General features: G+C 43.2%; 1 protein-coding gene across 1 annotated transcript in view; it reads right to left on the bottom strand.

Moving 5' to 3' along the window:
- Window positions 1-2,956: 2,956 nt before the first annotated feature.
- The window catches only part of LRRC75A (leucine rich repeat containing 75A), a 448,446-nt gene continuing 424,733 nt past the window's right edge, over window positions 2,957-26,669 (bottom strand). Inside the window, exon 4 of the mRNA XM_069761242.1 lies at window positions 2,957-3,898. Within this exon, the coding sequence (XP_069617343.1) occupies window positions 3,379-3,898 (520 nt within the window). The 3' untranslated portion in view covers window positions 2,957-3,378. The remainder of the gene's footprint in view (window positions 3,899-26,669) is intronic.

The raw sequence follows: 26,669 nt of genomic DNA on the forward strand, positions 1-26,669 counted from the left end.
TATTAATTTTGTTGCCCTCCTTTGTACTCTCTCTAGTTCCATTATATCCTTCCTGAGCACCGGTGCCCAAAACTGGACACAGTACTCCATGTGCGGTCTAACTAGGGATTTGTACAGAGGCAGTATAATGCTCTCATCATGTGTATCCAGACCTCTTTTAATGCACCCCATGATCCTGTTTGCCTTGGCAGCTGCTGCCTGGCACTGGCTGCTCCAGGTAAGTTTATCATTAACTAGGATCCCCAAGTCCTTCTCCCTGTCAGATTTACCCAGTGGTTTCCCGTTCAGTGTGTAATGGTGATATTGATTCCCTCTTCCCATGTGTATAACCTTACATTTATCATTGTTAAACCTCATCTGCCACCTTTCAGCCCAAGTTTCCAACTTATCCAGATCCATCTGTAGCAGAATACTATCTTCTCTTGTATTAACTGCTTTACATAGTTTTGTATCATCTGCAAATATCGATATTTTACTGTGTAAACCTTCTACCAGATCATTAATGAATATGTTGAAGAGAACAGGTCCCAATACTGACCCCTGCGGTACCCCACTGGTCACAGCGACCCAGTTAGAGACTATACCATTTATAACCACCCTCTGCTTTCTATCACTAAGCCAGTTACTAACCCATTTACACACATTTTCCCCCAGACCAAGCATTCTCATTTTGTGTACCAACCTCTTGTGCGGCACGGTATCAAACGCTTTGGAAAAATCGAGATATACCACGTCCAATGACTCACCGTGGTCCAGTCTATAGCTTACCTCTTCATAAAAACTGATTAGATTGGTTTGACAGGAGCGATTTCTCATAAACCCATGCTGATATGGAGTTAAACAGTTATTCTCATTGAGATAATCCAGAATAACATCCCTCAGAAACCCTTCAAATATTTTACCAACAATAGAGGTTAGACTTACTGGCCTATAATTTCCAGGTTCACTTTTAGAGCCCTTTTTGAATATTGGCACCACATTTGCTATGCGCCAGTCCTGCGGAACAGACCCTGTCGCTATAGAGTCACTAAAAATAAGAAATAATGGTTTATCTATTACATTACTTAGTTCTCTTAGTACTCGTGGGTGTATGCCATCCGGACCCGGAGATTTATCTATTTTAATCTTATTTAGCCGGTTTCGCACCTCTTCTTGGGTTAGATTGGTGACCCTTAATATAGGGTTTTCATTGTTTCTTGGGATTTCACCTAGCATTTCATTTTCCACCGTGAATACCGTGGAGAAGAAGGTGTTTAATATGTTAGCTTTTTCCTCGTCATCTACAACCATTCTTTCCTCACTATTTTTTAAGGGGCCTACATTTTCAGTTTTTATTCTTTTACTATTGATATAGTTGAAGAACAGTTTGGGATTAGTTTTACTCTCCTTAGCAATGTGCTTCTCTGTTTCCTTTTTGGCAGCTTTAATTAGTTTTTTAGATAAAGTATTTTTCTCCCTATAGTTTTTTAGAGCTTCAATGGTGCCATCCTGCTTTAGTAGTGCAAATGCTTTCTTTTTACTGTTAATTGCCTGTCTTACTTCTTTGTTTAGCCACATTGGGTTTTTCCTATTTCTAGTCCTTTTATTCCCACAAGGTATAAACCGCTTACACTGCCTATTTAGGATGTTCTTAAACATTTCCCATTTATTATCTGTATTCTCATTTCTGAGGATATTGTCCCAGTCTACCAGATTAAGGGCATCTCTAAGCTGTTCAAACTTTGCCTTCCTAAAGTTCAATGTTTTTGTGACTCCCTGACAAGTCCCCCTGACAAGTCCTTGACTAGAGTTTTCATATTAACATAAAAAAGGTTTTCACAAAATCGCTATTTATAGTGTAGGCTATAATTTTCTTATTGCCGGGAGTCCAACCCAAAGCGACCATAAAAAAGGGGATTCTGCAAAGCACCATCTTGAACGCAACATAGGTGTTCATGCTCAACCCCCAATCCATTCTTTGTCCTAGGCACTGCAGGAGAACACTGAGAGCAGCACTCCGCTATTTCCGGCCGTTCCAATGACAATCAATAGAGAAAGGCTTAACCATGCACACGTATGTTGAATCCAAGACAGGAGCCCTGTTCATAAGGTTCCGGAGTTCCATTCTTTGAATCACTTTGGGTCTTAGCGGCCAATCAGCACATGAATAGAGGATAACCTTCAATTTTGGGAAAACCCTTTTTAGTATCTATGAAAAAATTTGAATTAATCTTTATGATCCATTTACACAAATCATTGTTGATTTGTCAAAGTTTAAATATCCTGCTAATCAGTGGTACAATGCATCCACTTTTAGGTGGAACAGAGCTAAAATCTTTAAAAATGTTGGTCTTAAAGTGTTTCCTAGGCAAAAAGGTATGAAAATTAGTTCTCCTCCAGAAGAAAGAAAACTTTCTGAAACCTCTTTCTTCTGGAGAAGAGTTACCGTAATTTACATAGTTCATGCATTTCCAAATGATAGTTTCCAATTTCTTAAAGATGTATGAAAAGGTTTAGGTTCTGAAAAATATTTTCTAGGTAAAGTTTTTCTCTGTTCTATCTAACTTTGTACTGTTAAAAACTCTACAAAAATACAACACGCAAAAAGTTGTCATACCTGTCTTAGCGCCTCTAAAATGGGAGGTATAGATAGGTCACATTAACCTTAATAATTGACAGTGAATTTTTTCCCCCATTGTTAAAATTATGGATTGATGAATGAAAAAGAGAACCCAAGAATATAAATGTTCCCTGTTATGTTGGCGCAGGTCCCTCAACATATCTGCCCTAAGTGTAAGACTAAACATGGAAAATCACGTAGACCATCATAAAAGGATGTGATCAAACCAGCTGTATCAATACTATCTCTTTGAAATCAGTGGAGATTTTCTTAGATTTCCTCGAAAGGCAAAGCTTCCCAAAAAATTGAAGGTTTTTCAGTAATTCTATATCGTTCATTTGCAGATATCCGTCGCACTGAATAGGACATTGTAGACTTATTATTCAACAACATCTCGTTGTTCATAAAATATGGCAATCATTTTAGAAAATAAATGCATATTAATTAACAAATTTGCTACATTCCTAAGAGTTTAACCAGAAATTTGGAACATGTTTGGATATTGTTCCGGAAAAGCATGCTTTGGTTTCTACAAAATGGCTGAATGCAAGAGAGGTTTCAAATCGTAGACTCATAATTTGGCTAAATAATGTACCAATAATCATCAAAATTGCATTTCAGTGGTGTATAGTCAACATCTAAAGAACAGTCTTAATCTGAAGAATGGACAGTTTCCTATCAACTGGTGGAGATGCTTACATTGACATCATTCAATAACATCTCCTCGTCTTAGTCTCGTTAATAAAATTCAAGGTCGTAAAACATTAGGAAGCGTCTAGCTAACTTTGTCCCTGCACACTGTTCTCCTCTAAACCACTGACCACTTGCTCATCTTCAGTCTCCGTTGATGGGTCTTGATTTTCTAGGTCACTGAGCTGTCCCTCTCCAAATTCTAAAATAGTTGGCAAGTTGCCTTGTTTGGGGCATCGTTTCTTGAGACTAACTAAAAAAGGCTGTGGCAGGGAGAAGATGTCCACATTATTGCCAAGGTCAATCCATGTCATGTTGGGAAACTTTTTAAGGTCTTTCAAGGTTTCAGTAATCTCCCTCAGGATGGATTTGGTCAAACGGTTTCCATTGAGCGCCAGAGTTGTAAGATGTGGAAGGCCACTGAGGACAGGCAAAAGATGTAGGAACATTTCATCCGTGAGTTCAGTAAAACAGAGTTCCACATTCTCGACGTCTTCTGAATTGTGCTGAAGATAAAGCATCACGCGGTCTAAGTCCTTCATGATTAGAGGAATCCCCGAAAGATCTAACGTGCCATCTTGAGGTCTTGCCGATAGAATTGCTTTTAAGCTGCAGATACAAGAAGAAATTAGGGTAAATTATTCACTATAGTTACTAACAATTACACAACTTGTGAAAACACCACTCGGGCATCTTTTTTCATTGCAGTACTGGAGGGATGCTACTAATGTAAGTTCCGTACCCCTAATCTTATACTCACCAGCCGCTCTCTTCTTCTGCTATTGACGCCGCTCCGGTCGTCTTCAGCAGGTTGTGACCTCCCAGATCGCTCCAGTGTTTGCTGGTGGGAGCCAGAGATCACTTCTCAATGTAAGTCTATGGGAGTCAGAATGAGGCCAGAACGAGGCTCTCGAAGACTTACATTGAGAGCTGGTAACCGTTACCTCTGACTTACAGTCAGGCAGAAGTTGCAGTCACAAGGACCGGATCGGCACCGGGATAGCTGAAGACGGCGGCTCTTAAGTATACGGCTAGGGGCAGGGAACTCAGGATTGTGTCACCACTTTCAACCTGAAAAAAGATGCCAGGGTGGGCCATTTAAAATAGTAGACAATTAAAACAGTTGCTGCGCAAAAAAAATAATTAAAAAAAAGTATAATGTTACAAAACCATCTAGCTTTCCCTAGAATCAGCGCCAATCTTTCCGACTTAAATTTCAATGGAGCTGATCAGTTTGGGCTCAAAGATTTCCTTAAGGCTAAGGTTACACAACTACATTTTCACTCATCTTAGAGAATTGGGCCAATTATGCAAATCACACCGTGATCAAACTCTGATCAGCGTCTGATCAGTGTGAGCATAATGCAATTCGATTATCTCAGATGAGAAGAATATAGAGAAAAACATCTTCTCTCATCTTCTCCATCCTGTCAGTCCGTGTAAATCGGACTACACTCAGATATCATCTGAGTGCAGTCGGATGGTTCCAACGTATTCATTAACTTGCATGGCCGAATATCAGATTAAACTTGGGCATGCAGCAATTTTTCCCCCGAGCCGACTCCATCCAAGGAAAATATTGAACATGTATATGGCCCTATAGGATAACATTGGTCTGAGTGCGATCCTATGCTTTCTCGGACCGAACATATGGTCATGTAATGAGCCCATGAAGGGTTTTCTTCTTTCTCTTGATACTCTCATTTTTATGAAACACAAAACAGTAGGAAGCACTGGATAACATTGCACTCAAATAGCTATAACCTGCCACAATGGCTAAACAGACGTCGCTTAGAGTCCTTGCTCTATTGACTGGTGTCCTCCAGTATAATTACCAATACCAATGGCCACATACCACGGGGCAAAATTATTTTTGTCTGGTGATAAAAGTATGTCATCTTATGCTGTAAAGTGAAGAGATGCTCCTCTAAGTTTTTGAGTACACAAGCTCTAATACTGGAACAATGACAGATATGACCTCGCGGGGGCATTACGTTACCTAACAGATGACATAGTCGCCTAATGGCTCCATCATTGTTATTTTTTTCTCTTTTACAGGAAAGAACACAGAAATATTCCCGACTATTCTGAATATTAAAGTAATGGAGAAAATGTTGCTCTGGCCATACTCGTTATAAACCATCATTAGTGTTTCCTTTACTCTCCACAATGCTCTCTAGAAACAAAATGATTTGGCTAAGTGCATAAAATAAGCAGAAGTCGTGTGTGAACACAGGAGGACATAATCCTGTTAAAGCAGAGCTAAGCTGAATTCATACCAATGATAAAAGGTTTAACTAAGGATATAACTGGAGAGACGAATACAACAGCTCCATCTCTAGGCTGCTGACATGGCACCTGCTCCCGTATGACTGATCCTCTTCACAAAGAGCCACAACAATTACTATGAGAAAGACATGTAAAGATGCAGTAAACATGGCTGAATTACACTCAGCTCACACACTAAACATGGCTGAATTACTCTCAGCTCACACACTAAACATGGCTGAATTACACTCAGCTCACACACTAAACATGGCTGAATTACTCTCAGCTCACACACTAAACATGGCTGAATTACTCTCAGCTCACACACTAAACATGGCTGAATTACACTCAGCTCACACACTAAACATGGCTGAATTACTCTCAGCTCACACACTAAACATGGCTGAATTACTCTCAGCTCACACACTAAACATGGCTGAATTACACTCAGCTCACACACTAAACATGGCTGAATTACTCTCAGCTCACACACTAAACACGGCTGAATTACACTCAGCTCACACACTAAACATGGCTGAATTACTCTCAGCTCACACACTAAACATGGCTGAATTACACTCAGCTCACACACTAAACATGGCTGAATTACTCTCAGCTCACACACTAAACATGGCTGAATTACACTCAGCTCACACACTAAACATGGCTGAATTACTCTCAGCTCACACACTAAACATGGCTGAATTACTCTCAGCTCACACACTAAACATGGCTGAATTACTCTCAGCTCACACACTAAACATGGCTGAATTATTCTCAGCTCACACACTAAACATGGCTGAATTACACTCAGCTCACACACTAAACATGGCTGAATTACACTCAGCTCACACACTAAACATGGCTGAATTACACTCAGCTCACACACTAAACATGGCTGAATTACTCTCAGCTCACACACTAAACATGGCTGAATTACTCTCAGCTCACACACTAAACATGGCTGAATTACTCTCAGCTCACACACTAAACATGGCTGAATTACACTCAGCTCACACACTAAACATGGCTGAATTACTCTCAGCTCACACACTAAACATGGCTGAATTACTCTCAGCTCACACACTAAACATGGCTGAATTACACTCAGCTCACACACTAAACATGGCTGAATTACTCTCAGCTCACACACTAAACATGGCTGAATTACTCTCAGCTCACACACTAAACATGGCTGAATTACACTCAGCTCACACACTAAACATGGCTGAATTACTCTCAGCTCACACACTAAACACGGCTGAATTACACTCAGCTCACACACTAAACATGGCTGAATTACTCTCAGCTCACACACTAAACATGGCTGAATTACACTCAGCTCACACACTAAACATGGCTGAATTACTCTCAGCTCACACACTAAACATGGCTGAATTACACTCAGCTCACACACTAAACATGGCTGAATTACTCTCAGCTCACACACTAAACATGGCTGAATTACTCTCAGCTCACACACTAAACATGGCTGAATTACTCTCAGCTCACACACTAAACATGGCTGAATTATTCTCAGCTCACACACTAAACATGGCTGAATTACACTCAGCTCACACACTAAACATGGCTGAATTACACTCAGCTCACACACTAAACATGGCTGAATTACACTCAGCTCACACACTAAACATGGCTGAATTACTCTCAGCTCACACACTAAACATGGCTGAATTACTCTCAGCTCACACACTAAACATGGCTGAATTACTCTCAGCTCACACACTAAACATGGCTGAATTACTCTCAGCTCACACACTAAACATGGCTGAATTACTCTCAGCTCACACACTAAACATGGCTGAATTACTCTCAGCTCACACACTAAACATGGCTGAATTACTCTCAGCTCACACACTAAACATGGCTGAATTACTCTCAGCTCACACACTAAACATGGCTGAATTACACTCAGCTCACACACTAAACATGGCTGAATTACACTCAGCTCACACACTAAACATGGCTGAATTACTCTCAGCTCACACACTAAACATGGCTGAATTACTCTCAGCTCACACACTAAACACGGCTGAATTACACTCAGCTCACACACTAAACATGGCTGAATTACTCTCAGCTCACACACTAAACATGGCTGAATTACTCTCAGCTCACACACTAAACATGGCTGAATTACACTCAGCTCACACACTAAACATGGCTGAATTACTCTCAGCTCACACACTAAACATGGCTGAATTACTCTCATCTCACACAGTAAACATGGCTGAATTACTCTCAGCTCACACACTAAACATGGCTGAATTACACTCAGCTCACACACTAAACATGGCTGAATTACACTCAGCTCACACACTAAACATGGCTGAATTACTCTCAGCTCACACACTAAACATGGCTGAATTACTCTCAGCTCACACACTAAACATGGCTGAATTACTCTCAGCTCACACACTAAACATGGCTGAATTACAATCAGCTCACACACTAAACATGGCTGAATTACTCTCAGCTCACACACTAAACATGGCTGAATTACTCTCAGCTCACACACTAAACACGGCTGAATTACACTCAGCTCACACACTAAACATGGCTGAATTACTCTCAGCTCACACACTAAACATGGCTGAATTACACTCGGCTCACACACTAAACATGGCTGAATTACTCTCGGCTCACACACTAAACATGGCTGAATTACTCTCAGCCCACACACTAAACATGGCTGAATTACACTCAGCTCACACACTAAACATGGATGAATTACTCTCAGCTCACACACTAAACACGGCTGAATTACTCTCAGCTCACACACTAAACATGGCTGAATTACACTCAGCTCACACACTAAACATGGCTGAATTACTCTCAGCTCACACACTAAACATGGCTGAATTACACTCAGCTCACACACTAAACATGGCTGAATTACACTCAGCTCACACACTAAACATGGCTGAATTACTCTCAGCTCACACACTAAACATGGCTGAATTACACTCAGCTCACACACTAAACATGGCTGAATTACACTCAGCTCACACACTAAACATGGCTGAATTACTCTCAGCTCACACACTAAACATGGCTGAATTACTCTCAGCTCACACACTAAACATGGCTGAATTACTCTCAGCTCACACACTAAACATGGCTGAATTACACTCAGCTCACACACTAAACATGGCTGAATTACACTCAGCTCACACACTAAACATGGCTGAATTACACTCAGCTCACACACTAAACATGGCTGAATTACTCTCAGCTCACACACTAAACATGGCTGAATTACTCTCAGCTCACACACTAAACATGGCTGAATTACTCTCAGCTCACACACTAACCATGGCTGAATTACAATCAGCTCACACACTAAACATGGCTGAATTACTCTCAGCTCACACACTAAACATGGCTGAATTACTCTCAGCTCACACACTAAACACGGCTGAATTACACTCAGCTCACACACTAAACATGGCTGAATTACTCTCAGCTCACACACTAAACATGGCTGAATTACTCTCAGCTCACACACTAAACATGGCTGAATTACACTCAGCTCACACACTAAACATGGCTGAATTACTCTCAGCTCACACACTAAACATGGCTGAATTACACTCAGCTCACACACTAAACATGGCTGAATTACACTCAGCTCACACACTAAACATGGCTGAATTACTCTCAGCTCACACACTAAACATGGCTGAATTACACTCAGCTCACACACTAAACATGGCTGAATTACTCTCAGCTCACACACTAAACATGGCTGAATTACTCTCATCTCACACAGTAAACATGGCTGAATTACTCTCAGCTCACACACTAAACATGGCTGAATTACACTCAGCTCACACACTAAACATGGCTGAATTACACTCAGCTCACACACTAAACATGGCTGAATTACACTCAGCTCACACACTAAACATGGCTGAATTACTCTCAGCTCACACACTAAACATGGCTGAATTACTCTCAGCTCACACACTAAACATGGCTGAATTACTCTCAGCTCACACACTAAACATGGCTGAATTACAATCAGCTCACACACTAAACATGGCTGAATTACTCTCAGCTCACACACTAAACATGGCTGAATTACTCTCAGCTCACACACTAAACACGGCTGAATTACACTCAGCTCACACACTAAACATGGATGAATTACTCTCAGCTCACACACTAAACACGGCTGAATTACACTCAGCTCACACACTAAACATGGCTGAATTACTCTCATCTCACACACTAAACATGGCTGAATTACTCTCAGCTCACACACTAAACATGGCTGAATTACACTCAGCTCACACACTAAACATGGCTGAATTACTCTCAGCTCACACACTAAACATGGCTGAATTACTCTCAGCTCACACACTAAACATGGCTGAATTACTCTCAGCTCACACACTAAACATGGCTGAATTACACTCAGCTCACACACTAAACATGGCTGAATTACTCTCAGCTCACACACTAAACATGGCTGAATTACTCTCAGCTCACACACTAAACATGGCTGAATTACTCTCAGCTCACACACTAAACATGGCTGAATTACTCTCAGCTCACACACTAAACATGGCTGAATTACTCTCAGCTCACACACTAAACATGGCTGAATTACTCTCAGCTCACACACTAAACACGGCTGAATTACTCTCAGCTCACACACTAAACACGGCTGAATTACTCTCAGCTCACACACTAAACATGGCTGAATTACTCTCAGCTCACACACTAAACATGGCTGAATTACTCTCAGCTCACACACTAAACACGGCTGAATTACTCTCAGCTCACACACTAAACACGGCTGAATTACTCTCAGCTCACACACTAAACATGGCTGAATTACAATCAGCTCACACACTAAACATGGCTGAATTACAATCAGCTCACACACTAAACATGGCTGAATTACTCTCAGCTCACACACTAAACATGGCTGAATTATACTCGGCTCAAACACTAAACATGGCTGAATTACACTCAGCTCACACACTAAACATGGATGAATTACTCTCAGCTCACACACTAAACATGGCTGAATTATTCTCAGCTCACACACTAAACATGGATGAATTACTCTCGGCTCAGACACTAAACATGGCTGAATTACACTCAGCTCACACACTAAACATGGATGAATTACTCTCAGCTCACACACTAAACATGGCTGAATTATTCTCAGCTCACACACTAAACATGGATGAATTACTCTCGGCTCAGACACTAAACATGGCTGAATTACACTCGGCTCACACACTAAACATGGCTGAATTACACTCAGCTCACACACTAAACATGGCTGAATTACACTCAGCTCACACACTAAACATGGCTGAATTACTCTCAGCTCACACACTAAACATGGATGAATTACTCTCAGCTCACACACTAAACATGGCTGAATTACACTCAGCTCACACACTAAACATGGCTGAATTACTCTCAGCTCACACACTAAACATGGCTGAATTACACTCAGCTCACACACTAAACATGGCTGAATTACACTCAGCTCACACACTAAACATGGCTGAATTACTCTCAGCTCACACACTAAACATGGCTGAATTACTCTCGGCTCACACACTAAACATGGCTGAATTACTCTCGGCTCACACACTAAACATGGCTGAATTACTCTCCGCTCACACACTAAACATGGCTGAATTACTCTCAGCTCACACACTAAACATGGCTGAATTACTCTCAGCTCACACACTAAACATGGCTGAATTACACTCGGCTCACACACTAAACATGGCTGAATTACTCTCAGCTCACACACTAAACATGGCTGAATTACTCTCAGCTCACACACTAAACATGGCTGAATTACACTCGGCTCACACACTAAACATGGCTGAATTACTCTCAGCTCAGACACTAAACATGGCTGAATTACTCTCAGCTCACACACTAAACATGGCTGAATTACTCTCAGCTCACACACTAAACATGCCTGAATTACACTCAGCTCACACACTAAACATGGCTGAATTATACTCAGCTCACACACTAAACATGGCTGAATTATACTCGGCTCAAACACTAAACATGGCTGAATTACACTCAGCTCACACACTAAACATGGATGAATTACTCTCAGCTCACACACTAAACATGGCTGAATTACTCTCAGCTCACACACTAAACATGGCTGAATTACTCTCAGCTCACACACTAAACATGGATGAATTACTCTCGGCTCAGACACTAAACATGGCTGAATTACACTCAGCTCACACACTAAACATGGATGAATTACTCTCAGCTCACACACTAAACATGGCTGAATTACTCTCAGCTCACACACTAAACATGGATGAATTACTCTCGGCTCAGACACTAAACATGGCTGAATTACACTCGGCTCACACACTAAACATGGCTGAATTACACTCAGCTCACACACTAAACATGGCTGAATTACACTCAGCTCACACACTAAACATGGCTGAATTACTCTCAGCTCACACACTAAACATGGCTGAATTACTCTCAGCTCACACACTAAACATGGCTGAATTACACTCAGCTCACACACTAAACATGGATGAATTACTCTCAGCTCAGACACTAAACATGGCTGAATTACACTCAGCTCACACACTAAACATGGCTGAATTACACTCGGCTCACACACTAAACATGGCTGAATTACTCTCAGCTCACACACTAAACATGGATGAATTACACTCGGCTCACACACTAAACATGGATGAATTACACTCAGCTCACACACTAAACATGGCTGAATTACTCTCAGCTCAGACACTAAACATGGCTGAATTACACTCAGCTCACACACTAAACATGGCTGAATTACTCTCAGCTCACACACTAAACATGGCTGAATTACTCTCAGCTCACACACTAAACATGGATGAATTACTCTCAGCTCAGACACTAAACATGGCTGAATTACACTCGGCTCACACACTAAACATGGATGAATTACACTCAGCTCACACACTAAACATGGCTGAATTACTCTCAGCTCAGACACTAAACATGGCTGAATTACACTCAGCTCACACACTAAACATGGCTGAATTACTCTCAGCTCACACACTAAACATGGCTGAATTACTCTCAGCTCACACACTAAACATGGATGAATTACTCTCAGCTCAGACACTAAACATGGCTGAATTACACTCGGCTCACACACTAAACATGGCTGAATTACACTCAGCTCACACACCAAACTGTTGCGAATTCTGTGGTCAAGCTCCCTCCTGTGTTCATGAGTAGTACTTCGGCTGGTTCTGTCTATGAGCTTCCTCTGGTGGATGTGAGTGGGGCTGCGGCTTCTGAGTTTCCTTCCTCAGGTGTCGAGGTTAAGTCGTTAGGTGCTGCTCTATTTAACTCCACCTAGTTCTTTGTTCCTGGCCTCCAGTCTATGTTCCAGTATTGGTCTTGCTCTCTCCTGGATCGTTCTTGTGGCCTGTCTGCCCTGCATAAGCTAAGTTTTGCTTGTGTTACTTTTGTTTGCTATATTTTCTGTCCAGCTTGCTATATTGGTTTTTCTTGCTTGCTGGAAGCTCTGAGACGCAGAGGGAGCACCTCCGTAGCGTTAGTCGGTGCGGAGGGTCTTTTTGCCCCCTCTGCGTGGTTGTTTGTAGGTTTTTGTGCTGACCGCAAAGCTATCTTTCCTATCCTCGGTCTATTCAGTAAGTCGGGCCTCACTTTGCTAAAATCTATTTCATCTCTGTGTTTGTATTTTCATCTTAACTCACAGTCATTATATGTGGGGGGCTGCCTTTTCCTTTGGGGAATTTCTCTGAGGCAAGGTAGGCTTATTTTTCTATCTTCAGGGCTAGCTAGTTTCTCAGGCTGTGCCGAGTTGCATAGGGAGCGTTAGGAGCAATCCACGGCTACCTCTAGTGTGGTATGATAGGATTAGGGATTGCGGTCAGCAGAGTTCCCACGTCTCAGCGCTCGTCCTATGTTAGTAACTATCAGGTCACTTTGTGTGCTCTTAACCACTAGGTCCATTGTGGTTCTGAATCACCTGTTCATAACAGTACTGGAGGCCAAAAGTACTAATGCTTCTCAATAGAGGGAAAATTGAAGTTCTGATACCATTTTTTTTTCTCTGTACTGTGTTTTGTCTTTCTTTTCCCCTAGACATTTGGGTGGTTCAGGACACAGGTGTAGTGATGGACATTAAAGGTCTGTCTTCTTGTGTGGATCATCTCACTGCAAGAGTGCAAAATATTCAAGACTTTGTGGTTCAGAATTCTATGTTGGAGCCAAGAATTCCTATTCCTGATTTGTTTTCTGGAGATAGAGCTAAGTTTCTGAGCTTTAAGAATAATTGTAAACTGTTTCTGGCTTTGAAACCCCGCTCCTCTGGAGACCCAGTTCAACAAGTTAAGATCATTATTTCTTTATTACGTGGCGACCCTCAAGACTGGGCATTTTCCCTTGCGCCAGGAGATCCTGCATTATGTAATGTTGATGCGTTTTTTCTGGCGCTCGGATTGCTGTATGATGAACCTAATTCAGTGGATCAGGCAGAGAAAAATTTGCTGGCTCTGTGTCAGGGTCAGGATGAGGTAGAGATATATTGTCAGAGGTTTAGGAAGTGGTCTGTGCTCACTCAATGGAATGAATGTGCGCTGGCAGCAATTTTCAGAAAGGGTCTCTCTGAAGCCCTTAAGGATGTCATGGTGGGATTTCCTATGCCTGCTGGTCTGAATGAGTCTATGTCTTTGGCCATTCAGATCGGTCGACGCTTGCGTGAGCGTAAAACTGTGCACCATTTGGCGGTATTATCTGAGCATGGACCTGAGCTTATGCAGTGCGATAGGACTTTGACCAGAGCTGAACGGCAAAAACACAGACGTCAGAATGGGCTGTGTTTTTACTGTGGTGATTCCACTCATGCTATCTCCGATTGTCCTAAGCGCACTAAGCGGTTCGCTAGGTCTGCCACCATTGGTACGGTACAGTCGAAATTTCTTTTGTCCGTTACTTTGATCTGCTCTTTGTCATCCTATTCTGTCATGGCATTTGTGGATTCAGGCGCTGCCCTGAATTTGAAGACACAAAAGAGAACGGTAAAACCAAAAACACTCAGTCCGAAAAAATGTTTGCAGTAATCCGCAAGTGCTAGCAAAAGATGTAAACAACAGGGTATTTGGTTGATACGTTTTTTGCAAAAAATGTATACTAAGCTGCTCTACCAATCTTCACGGTATACCCATATCAGAGCAGTCCTAACTAATGTATGCAATCCCTATCTGATGTATTTAAAAACCTGATCATCTGTATATTACCTGTGTGAACAGGGTTCAGAGAGGAAAAATCCATGTGTGCATACAGGGCAGAACAGCTTTTGTGCAGCTAGCCCAAGAGGAGTGGTGGAACTCCCCAGTCTTGTAGACACAAGAGAACAATCATGAAAACAGGAACACATGGGCCACTTGCACAGCGAACAAGTCTGTAAGAACATGTTCACACACCACCAAGAAACCTGAAGACACAAAAGAGAACGGTAAAACCAAAAACACTCAGTCCGAAAAAATGTTTGCAGTAATCCGCAAGTGCTAGCAAAAGATGTAAACAACAGGGTATTTGGTTGATACGTTTTTTGCAAAAAATGTATACTAAGCTGCTCTACCAATCTTCACGGTATACCCATATCAGAGCAGTCCTAACTAATGTATGCAATCCCTATCTGATGTATTTAAAAACCTGATCATCTGTATATTACCTGTGTGAACAGGGTTCAGAGAGGAAAAATCCATGTGTGCATACAGGGCAGAACAGCTTTTGTGCAGCTAGCCCAAGAGGAGTGGTGGAACTCCCCAGTCTTGTAGACACAAGAGAACAATCATGGAAACAGGAACACATGGGCCACTTGCACAGCGAACAAGTCTGTAAGAACATGTTCACACACCACCAAGAAACCTGAAGACACAAAAGAGAACGGTAAAACCAAAAACACTCAGTCCGAAAAAATGTTTGGTGGTGTGTGAACATGTTCTTACAGACTTGTTCGCTGTGCAAGTGGCCCACATGTGTTCCTGCTGCCCTGAATTTGATGGACTTGGAGTATGCTAGGCGCTGTGGGTTTTTCTTGGAGCCCTTGCAGTATCCTATTCCATTGAGAGGAATTGATGCTACGCCTTTGGCCAAAAATAAGCCTCAGTACTGGACCCAGCTGGCCATGTGCATGGCTCCTGCGCATCAGGAGGATATTCGCTTTTTGGTGTTGCATAATCTGCATGATGTGGTCATGTTGGGGTTGCCATGGCTACAAGTCCATAACCCAGTATTGGATTGGAAATCAATGTCTGTGTCCAGCTGGGGTTGTCAGGGGGTACATGGTGATGTTCCATTTCTGTCTATTTCATCATCCACCCCTTCTGAGGTCCCAGAGTTCTTGTCGGATTACCGGGATGTATTTGATGAGCCCAAGTCCAGTGCCCTACCTCCGCATAGGGATTGTGATTGTGCTATCGATTTGATTCCTGGTAGTAAGTTTCCTAAAGGTCGACTGTTTAATTTGTCTGTGCCTGAGCACGCCGCTATGCAGAGTTACGTAAAGGAATCCTTGGAGAAGGGTCATATTCGCCCGTCGTCGTCGCCATTGGGAGCAGGGTTCTTTTTTGTGGCCAAGAAGGATGGTTCGCTGAGACCTTGTATTGATTACCGCCTTCTAAATAAAATCACGGTCAAATTTCAGTACCCCTTGCCGCTGCTGTCTGATTTGTTTGCTCGGATTAAGGGGGCTAGTTGGTTCACCAAAATAGATCTTCGTGGTGCGTATAATCTTGTGCGTATTAAACAGGGCGATGAATGGAAAACAGCATTTAATACGCCCGAGGGCCATTTTGAGTACCTGGTTATGCCATTCGGGCTTTCTAATGCTCCATCAGTGCTTCAGTCCTTTATGCATGACATCTTCCGAGAGTACCTGGATAAATTCCTGATTGTATACTTGGATGATATTTTGGTCTTGTCGGATGATTGGGAGTCTCACGTGAAGCAGGTCAGAATGGTGTTCCAGGTCTTGCGTGCGAATTCTTTGTTTGTGAAGGGGTCAAAGTGTCTCTTTGGTGTTCAGAAGGTTTCATTTTTGGGTTTCATCTTTTACCCTTCTACTATCGAGATGGACCCTGTTAAAGTTCAGGCCATTTATGATTGGACTCAGCCGACATCTCTGAAGAGTCTGCAAAAGTTCCTGGGCTTTGCTAATTTTTATCGTCGCTTCATCAATAATTTTTCTAGTATTGCTAAACCGTTGACTGATTTAACCAAGAAGGGTGCTGATGTGGTCAATTGGTCTTCTGCTGCTGTGGAAGCTTTTCAAGAGTTGAAGCGTCGTTTTTCTTCTGCCCCTGTGTTGTGCCAACCAGATGTTTCGCTCCCGTTCCAGGTCGAGGTTGATGCTTCTGAGATTGGAGCAGGGGCTGTTTTGTCGCAAAGAAGTTCTGATGGCTCGGTGATGAAACCATTCGCCTTCTTTTCCAGGAAGTTTTCGCCTGCTGAGCGTAATTATGATGTTGGCAATCGAGAGTTGCTGGCCATGAAGTGGGCATTCGAGGAGTGGCGTCATTGGCTTGAAGGAGCTAAGCATCGCGTGGTGGTCTTGACTGATCACAAGAACTTGACTTATCTCGAATCTGCCAAACGGTTGAATCCTAGACAGGCTCGTTGGTCGCTGTTTTTCTCCCGTTTTGACTTTGTGGTTTCGTACCTTCCGGGCTCTAAAAATGTGAAGGCGGATGCCCTGTCTAGGAGTTTTGTGCCCAACTCTCCGGGTTTGTCTGAGCCGGCGGGTATTCTCAAAGAGGGGGTAATTTTGTCTGCCATCTCCCCTGATTTGCGGCGGGTGCTGCAAAAATTTCAGGCTAATAGACCTGACCGTTGCCCAGCGGAGAAACTGTTTGTCCCTGATAAATGGACGAGTAGAGTTATCTCTGAGGTTCATTGTTCGGTGTTGGCTGGTCATCCTGGAATCTTTGGTACCAGAGATTTGGTGGCTAGATCCCTTTGGTGGCCGTCTCTGTCGCGGGATGTGCGTTCGTTTGTGCAGTCCTGTGGGATTTGTGCTCGGGCTAAGCCCTGCTGTTCTCGTGCCAGTGGGTTGCTTTTGCCCTTGCCAGTCCCGAAGAGGCCCTGGACACATATCTCTATGGATTTTATTTTGGATCTCCCCGTCTCTCAAAAAATGTCGGTCATTTGGGTTGTTTGTGATCGCTTCTCTAAGATGGTCCATTTGGTACCCTTGTCTAAATTGCCTTCCTCCTCTGATTTGGTGCCATTGTTCTTCCAGCATGTGGTTCGTTTACATGGCATTCCGGAGAATATCGTTTCTGACAGAGGTTCCCAGTTTGTTTCGACGTTTTGGCGAGCCTTTTGTGCTAGGATGGGCATTGATTTGTCTTTTTCCTCGGCTTTCCATCCTCAGACAAATGGCCAGACTGAACAAACCAATCAGACCTTGGAAACATATCTGAGATGTTTTGTTTCTGCCGATCAGGATGATTGGGTGTCCTTTTTGCCTTTGGCTGAGTTCGCCCTTAATAATCGGGCCAGCTCGGCTACTTTGGTTTCGCCGTTTTTCTGCAATTCTGGTTTCCATCCTCGTTTCTCTTCAGGGCAGGTTGAGTCTTCTGACTGTCCTGGTGTGGATACTGTGGTGGATAGGTTGCAGCAGATTTGGACTCATGTGGTGGACAATTTGACATTGTCTCAGGAGAAGGCTCAACGTTTCGCTAACCGCAGGCGCTGTGTGGGTCCCTGACTTCGTGTTGGGGATTTGGTTTGGTTGTCATCTCGTTATATTCCTATGAAAGTTTCCTCTCCTAAGTTTAAGCCTCGTTTCATTGGTCCGTATAGGATTTCTGAGGTTCTTAATCCTGTGTCTTTTCGTTTGACCCTTCCAGCTTCTTTTTCCATCCATAACGTATTCCATAGGTCATTGTTGCGGAGATACGTGGCACCTGTGGTTCCATCCGTTGATCCTCCTGCCCCGGTTTTGGTTGAGGGGGAGTTGGAGTATATAGTGGAGAAGATTTTGGATTCTCGTATTTCGAGACGGAAACTCCAGTACCTGGTTAAGTGGAAGGGTTATGGTCAGGAAGATAATTCCTGGGTCTTTGCCTCTGATGTTCATGCTGCCGATCTGGTTCGTGCCTTTTATTTGGCTCATCCTGGTCGGCCTGGGGGCTCTGGTGAGGGTTCGGTGACCCCTCCTCAAGGGGGGGTTACTGTTGTGAATTCTGTGGTCAAGCTCCCTCCTGTGGTCATGAGTGGTACTTCGGCTGGTTCTGTCTATGAGCTTCCTCTGGTGGATGTGAGTGGGGCTGCGGCTTCTGAGTTTCCTTCCTCAGGTGACGAGGTTAAGTCGTTAGGTGCTGCTCTATTTAATTCCACATAGTTCTTTGTTCCTGGCCTCCAGTCTATGTTCCAGAATTGGTCTTGCTCTCTCCTGGATCGTTCTTGTGGCCTGTCTGCCCTGCATAAGCTAAGTTTTGCTTGTGTTACTTTTGTTTGCTATATTTTCTGTCCAGCTTGCTATATTGGTTTTTCTTGCTTGCTGGAAGCTCTGAGACGCAGAGGGAGCACCTCCGTACCGTTAGTCGGTGCGGAGGGTCTTTTTGCCCCCTCTGCGTGGTTGTTTGTAGGTTTTTGTGCTGACCGCAAAGCTATCTTTCCTATCCTCGGTCTATTCAGTAAGTCGGGCCTCACTTTGCTAAAATCTATTTAATCTCTGTGTTTGTATTTTCATCTTAACTCACAGTCATTATATGTGGGGGGCTGCCTTTTCCTTTGGGGAATTTCTCTGAGGCAAGGTAGGCTTATTTTTCTATCTTCAGGGCTAGCTAGTTTCTCAGGCTGTGCCGAGTTGCATAGGGAGCGTTAGGAGCAATCCACGGCTACCTCTAGTGTGGTATGATAGGATTAGGGATTGCGGTCAGCAGAGTTCCCACGTCTCAGAGCTCGTCCTATGTTAGTAACTATCAGGTCACTTTGTGTGCTCTTAACCACTAGGTCCATTGTGGTTCTGAATCACCTGTTCATAACACCAAACACGGCTGAATTACACTTGGCTCACACACTAAACATGGCTGAATTACACTCAGCTCACACACTAAACATGGCTGAATTACACTCATCTCACACACTAAACATGGCTGAATTACACTGATCTCACACACTAAACATGGCTGAATTACACTCATCTCACACACTAAACATGGCGGAATTACACTCATCTCACACACTAAACATGGCTGAGTTACTCTCAGCTCACACGCACATTGTGTTTTCCATTTATAACCATATTCACGATTCTTTGACGCAAATGTGAGAGATGGCTATCTGACCTGGTTGCAACCAAACTCGAATACAAAAGTAAACATTTGGTGAAATATGTACAGTTTTATCTTCTGAATTGTTGCAGAAAATCTCATATTCTGCACATTTTAGACCAGCACGGTGGCTCAGTGGTTAGCATTGCAGCACTGCGGTTCTGAGTTCTAATCCCACCAAGGACAACATCTGCAAGGAGATTGTATGTTCTCCCTGTGTTTGCGTGGGCTCCCTCTGGGTTCTTTGGTTTCCTCCTACACTCCATAGACATACTGATAGGGAATCTAGATTATGATCCCTGATGGGGACAGTGATAATGTTTGTAATGAACTGTGTAATTAATGGCACCATACAAGTAAATAAAATGATGCATACATCTCATTTTTACCTTATCGGTAACATACGACCTTAGCATTGGCACTAGCAGCCACCAGTACACAACATTTTCAGACCTTATCTCTTCAAAATCAATCTTTTCTGGAACTGGCTGACATGCCGGTTGTGGTTCTACTCAGTGAACTCGCCCTATTCGTTTCTATACATTTTAATACATCATGATACATAAAAGACGGAAGGTCCTATTGCAAAACTCAAAATAGCCCCAATCATGGAGTCAGGGTTTGCCACCAAAGACAGAAGGGCCTCATATTTGTTTTTCTCTCTAAGCTTTCCATAAAGTTTATGCCAATTTACCACCATCCACATTGTGGATTTCAGCTTTCAGCAGAATCATCGCACCCAGACACTATTGGATAATGAACCATTTTACTTGGAACATGCAGCAACCATTATCGGCGTCATCACAACATGGAGGATAACAGGGAAGAACTGACGCAAAATAAATCAAAGGAGTTGCGCATTATAGTATTAACAAACTTTACCATTTAACACAACATCATCTGCTGTTTGCTCAGTACAGTCATACCCAACATAAGCCTGCAGCTGTTGTATACCCCAAAGCAAGCTATGGTTGATTGCAATGCAGATCTTCTGAAGATGACCCTAAATTATATCACTGCCCAGCAGCATAGTGAAAGGGACTAACCATACCAGTCCTGGGACCTCTTTCTACAAGGGCCTTTTACCCCCTATTAGTCTGATATTATAGTATGTTTGCCTTTCACCCCGGCCACCAAGGATTCCGCTGAGCATAGTAAGCAATACAAGACTGATGTAGACATGGCAGGATCTAAACTGGAAAAAATCCTTGTTTTATACCATCTCATGCTCCCCATGAGCGGCACCTTAGGCCTCTTTCACACTTCAGTTGTTTGGCGTCAGTCTAAAACCGCCTTTTTCCTCAAATAACGGATCCGTCTTTTTTTTTTTACGGATCCGTTATTTTCCCATAGACTTGCATTAGCGACGGATTGTGACGGATGGTCGTCCGTTCCATCCGCCATGCGACGGATCCGTCGAAATTTGGCGGACGTCATCTAGACATAGACGGACATTATAACGTTTTTTGTCAATGCCGAAATAGCGGATCGCGACGGATCCGTCACATCCGCCATTCCATAGAATGGCCGCCTATGGGCGACGGATCCGTCGCGACCGTCATTTCGGCAGATCCGTCGCCCCAATCCGCTTTTTCAATTGCGCATGCTCAAAAAGTAGATACTTTTCCCAGACATCCCCCAAGTAACGGATCCATCAAAAAAACGGATCCGTTAGAACCGTTTTCACAACAATTGTGACGGATCCGTCGATCCGTCACTATGTCGGAAGTGACTGACGCCAAACAACTGAAGTGTGAAAGAAGCCTTACCGTCGGTGCCCATTTCCCTTTAAACCCTTACGAACACTGGTTTTTTTCCAGACGTTTAATCACCATGACAGGTAATCATCCTTTGTGTTGTTACAATTCTGCCTCCTGTTTTCTCCCTTTCCTCCGCTCGCATTTTGTAATTGTTAATGGCTTTGAGTCCTACCGCGAAAAGAACATGAAAAATGATTATCATTATGAGAATATAAAATGAGGTCTATTATAGACTCGGTATCTTTTCATCTATCTATTTCAGTGCTTTTATATATGGGGGACAATCAGCCAGCCCTCTTTCGACTGTCATTTTTACATAGAAACTACACAAAAGAGGTCAGTGGTTGAGATTATAGTAAAACTGCGGCAGAGAATGTTTTTCATGTATTTTTTGCTGTAGCTGAAGATCACACAGTTATTAGGCTGACTTTATGGAACGTCAGAGCCTCCGTAATATTTCATGGAAGAATAGTGTAGCACGCAGCTTTATTCTTTCCATCAATATGTCAGACACAGTATGACAGGACCCCAGCAGACCTCCATTGCAAGGTAACCAGTTCTTTAGGGCACCGTTGGTGGTTGTATGGTGATGCATTTGGCACTTCACAATTTTTGTTTTTCTCCTAATTTGACCAGTGAAAATCAGAAATGCCAATGTGAACTCAGCCTTACACAGTTCTTACATCATTATACAATGCTGGAATTGGAGGGGTAAGCAAATAAAAAAAATAGCCAATTTCATAGGCAGCGTGGTGGCTCACTGGTTACCAAGATGTTCTAGGATGAATATTGACCAAGTGTTTGCGTGGGTTTCCATTGTGTACTCTGGTTTCCTCCCACACTACAAATGATAGGAAATTAAAAAATTGAGCCCCATTGGGGAGAGTGAGTGATGAAGATATTTGTAAAGTAGTGATGAGCGAACTTCCTCCGATAAGGTGTTATCTAAGCATGCTAGTGTGCTAACCGAGTGTCTTCGGCGTGCTCAAAAAATAAGTTATCTTGTGATCACATTATGGCTACGTTTTAGACGGAAAATGAGAGAGAAGGCAACACCATGGGCATTCAGGTATTTATCTCACAATGCAGCCGCCTTCTTGGCAGCAGGATATAGGAATAGTCTACGATATGTACGATTATAATATATAATAATAATTTTTATGAAGATAGTCTACGAAATTCAGACAGGATAATGTGTCAGTAATTCTATCCTGCTTTGTGTTCTTTATTATAGATATAATAAATTTCACCTTAATAAATGGTGGCCAAATTTGATGACTATCTTGTAAGTATTAAGAAAAGCTGAGCTGCGCTCCTTTGCAGGAGTCTGTGGTTGATATATTTATAACGTATATACTCGTGTATAATCCGACCCGAGTATAAGCCGAGGAACCTAATTTTGCCTTGAAAAACTGGGAAAACTTTTTGACTCTAGTATAAGCCGGGTGTGCATTGTCCCCTAATCCACATCCTGGTATGCATGGTTCCTCTGTCTGTCTGTCTGTACATGTCCCCGCTTAATTGTAAAGTGCTGCGGAATATGATGGCGCTATATAAATAAAAATTATTATTATTATTCCTCATCCCCAATCCTTGTATACTTGGTTCCTCATCCCCATCCTGGTATGCATTGTTCCTCATCCCCATCCTGGTATGCATGGCTCCTTATTCCCATCCTCGTCTGCATGGCTCCTTATTCCCATCCTCGTCTGCATGGCTCCTTATTCCCATCCTTGTTTGCATGGCTCCTTATTCCCATTGTTGTATGTATGGCCCCTTATTCCTATCCTTATTCCTATCCTTGTCTGCATGGCTCTTTATTCCCATCCTTGTATATATTTCTCCTTGTATACATGGTTCCTCATCCCCATCCTTTTATGTATGGCCCCCATGTGAAAAGCATAAAAAATCCTCCTACTTACCTTCCCTGCACGCCCTCGCAGCATCTCGTTCCAGTGCCAGCAGCTCCTGCGGCCGAGTGATCATGTGTCCCTGCTCATTAAGGTAATGAATATTCACCTCTCTCCATGGCTATAGGGGACACGTGGTCGCTCGGTCGCAGGAGTTGCTGGCACCAGAACGAGATGCTGCGAGGGCACGCAAGGAAGGTAAGTAGGAGGGTTTTTTTTGCTTTTGAAATCGGCAGATGTGGCTGTAACTGCCCGTGCTATAAGAGAAATGAATGCTCACTGCAAGTGCAATGAATATTCATTTCTTTTTAGCAGCGGGCACAGGCTTTAGTCGCAGCAGCTGGCTTCTGCCTACTGTCACCCCCTGCTCCGCCGCTCCCCATCCCACGCCAGATTCTGGGACAATGACTAGTATATAAGCTGAGGGGGGAATTTTCAGCACACAAAAAATGTGCTGAAAGACTCGGCTTACACACGAGTATATACGGTATATGACCATTGTGACCTGCTCTGTTTTGCCTCGATAGTTCCCCCTTCCCTGTATATTTCCACTGCTACAATTACTACATATTCATATATGAGCTGTATTATGTTCTTATACAGTGAGGTCGCTATAGAGGAGAATGATGAAGATCCCATGGCGATCATCAGATGAGGAATCAAAACCTATAACTTTGTGAATGCAGCCTGCATAGTGAAGAGTAGTGAGCGTATCAGTGGCATATCTAGGAGGGGCAGCTGGGGCATGTGCCCCAGGCGCAGCCGGCAGGTATGCGCAGTCGGGCCGCCTAAAGCGACGGTTCGCAGTGTCTCCCCCGGCAGCTGCATTCTGCAGCCCCCCCGCACTGGGAGTCAGCTGTTCTCTGTGCCGACTGTCAAGCTGAGACACAGAGAAGCTGCAGCTCGCCGGCTCCCAGTGTTCAATTGTACTGCATCTGAGATGCGAGTACAATTGAAGCTCTGACTGCCGGGTCAGAGTGACGCCAGCAGTGCGATCAGGTCATGTGATCACGCTGCTGATGTCACTCGCCTGCACTGCAGAGCAGAGGCAGAGAAGCAGATCGGTGGTAAGTGCTCCAGTGGAGCTGAAGACACCGAAGGAGCCGGGGTAGGGGGGGATTTAATGTGAGTGGGAGTGGGAATGGGGGGGATTTATTATTGGATGGGGGATATTTAATATGAGTGGAGATGGGGGGTTTAATGTGAGTGGGGATGGGGGGATTTATTGTGTGTGGGGAGAATTGGAGTGGAGATGGGGGATTGAATGTGTGTGGGGGGAGATTTGTCATGGGGATGGGGGATTTAATGTGTGGGGTGATATTTGGAGTGGGGATGGGGGATTTAATGTGTGGGGGAGATTTGAGGACACAAAATGAAGAGCAAAGGGGGAGATGGGGGGGGCATGTATGAGGAAACAATACCGGGGAATGGGGGGCATATATGAGGAAACAGTATGGGGGATGGGTGCAGACAGTTTGGGGAGCAAACGGGGGAATGTATGGAGACACAGTATGAGTAGCAATGTGAAAAATGTATGTGGACAGAGTACGGGGAGTGAGGGTGTTGGGATGTGTGCATGCGTAGCATGGGGGGACAGTGTAAGGGCACAGCCAGGAGGGGACAGTATACCAAGGAGGGGGAGTGTGATGAGAGAGTACAGTATAAAAACTGGGCCCTATGGGGGGACACAGTATGAGAGGACAGTGTGAAAATGGGGGCCGGTATGGAAAGGGGAGGTCCGTGTAAAGAGCATGTACCATAAGAGGGACAGTGTGGGAGTCATATTTTATGCAGACAATATAGTGAGGGGCAATTTTTCATTCAGCAGAATTATAATGACACTTCTATCTTTAAGGGCATCATGTGGAGATTTTATGCAAAAGAGCAGAGAAGATGGAGGTCTGCAGAGACGGCTGTGGATGAGAAAACTCATCATGGGATCTGGACAAGATTAAGAAAAGGAGAATGGCTCGAGAGACAACGCCATCCATAAGGTACCTGGATGTAAATGTTATTTGTGATACTGACTAACTCTCATGTTTTTATTTATATTAGGAGCATTAAAGGGAATGTCCAGATTTGTAGTCATTCTTGGTGACTGCAGACTTCTCACAGTGCGCACTTCACGCTGTCAAGATTCTCTGGTGCCGGTGATTTACATACATGCGGTCACGTGCCGTCTAGACATGTGTGGCTTCACTCAATGAAAATGAACTGAGCGAGGCCGGGCACGTCTAGGCGGAATGTGGTCAGAAGTATACAAATCACATACTTGTGCTGACATGACTCCACCGGCAAGGGAGAATCCTAAAAGTGTGCAGTGCATTAGTTGTGAGAATTCAGAAGCTGCGATGTCAGGATTCAGCTCTGCAGGTTCCAGTAGTCGTCACATGGACACTTCACTCATATGCGACTTTCATACTTATGGTCCTGTGACAACGAACTTCTCTTCTGCTTCTCTGTTTTTCACTGAATATTGAGAGTATTAGGGAGAGGAGCTTGTGGGTACATGACTAAGTGTGCAAATCAATATACCAAAAGATTAGACCAAACAGTATATGAGGCGTACCTCCAAAAGCATATATATCCAAAAAAGAGGGGAAGTAACAGACCAAAATTAAAATATAAGAAATTTTATTTAATGCGATTAAAAGACAAAAATGCAATTCAAATATATAATTATACATAAAACAAGGGGAAACATGGCAAGGTGAACCCACAGCAATCCGTATAGTTAAATATATATAACGGAATGAGGAAAATCCACTAACTCCATACACGTGCACCAGCAGGCTCTGGATTACAGAGAAAAATGACCACAGAGTAGTGCAAGAGTAACCAATGGGATTGATCTCAAAGAATCATATAAATAATATAATATATATGATAATATTTCAACAAAATGTCTATGAGTGACAAAAAGAGAGGAAATGTGCCTCCTGAGGATTGTTGAAGTAAATTGAGCAGGGACCATACAGTTATACCTATGCACGGTGCCAAAGTGGCCAAAGAATAACAGATAAAGTGTCAGTGCATGGTGTAAATAACGCTAGGGGCCATATACATCCAAGTGGAAGCCAAATCAGGCGGG

The sequence above is a fragment of the Ranitomeya imitator genome, chromosome 3, assembly GCF_032444005.1.
Source record: "Ranitomeya imitator isolate aRanImi1 chromosome 3, aRanImi1.pri, whole genome shotgun sequence".
In the NCBI taxonomy this organism is placed as follows: domain Eukaryota; kingdom Metazoa; phylum Chordata; class Amphibia; order Anura; family Dendrobatidae; genus Ranitomeya; species Ranitomeya imitator.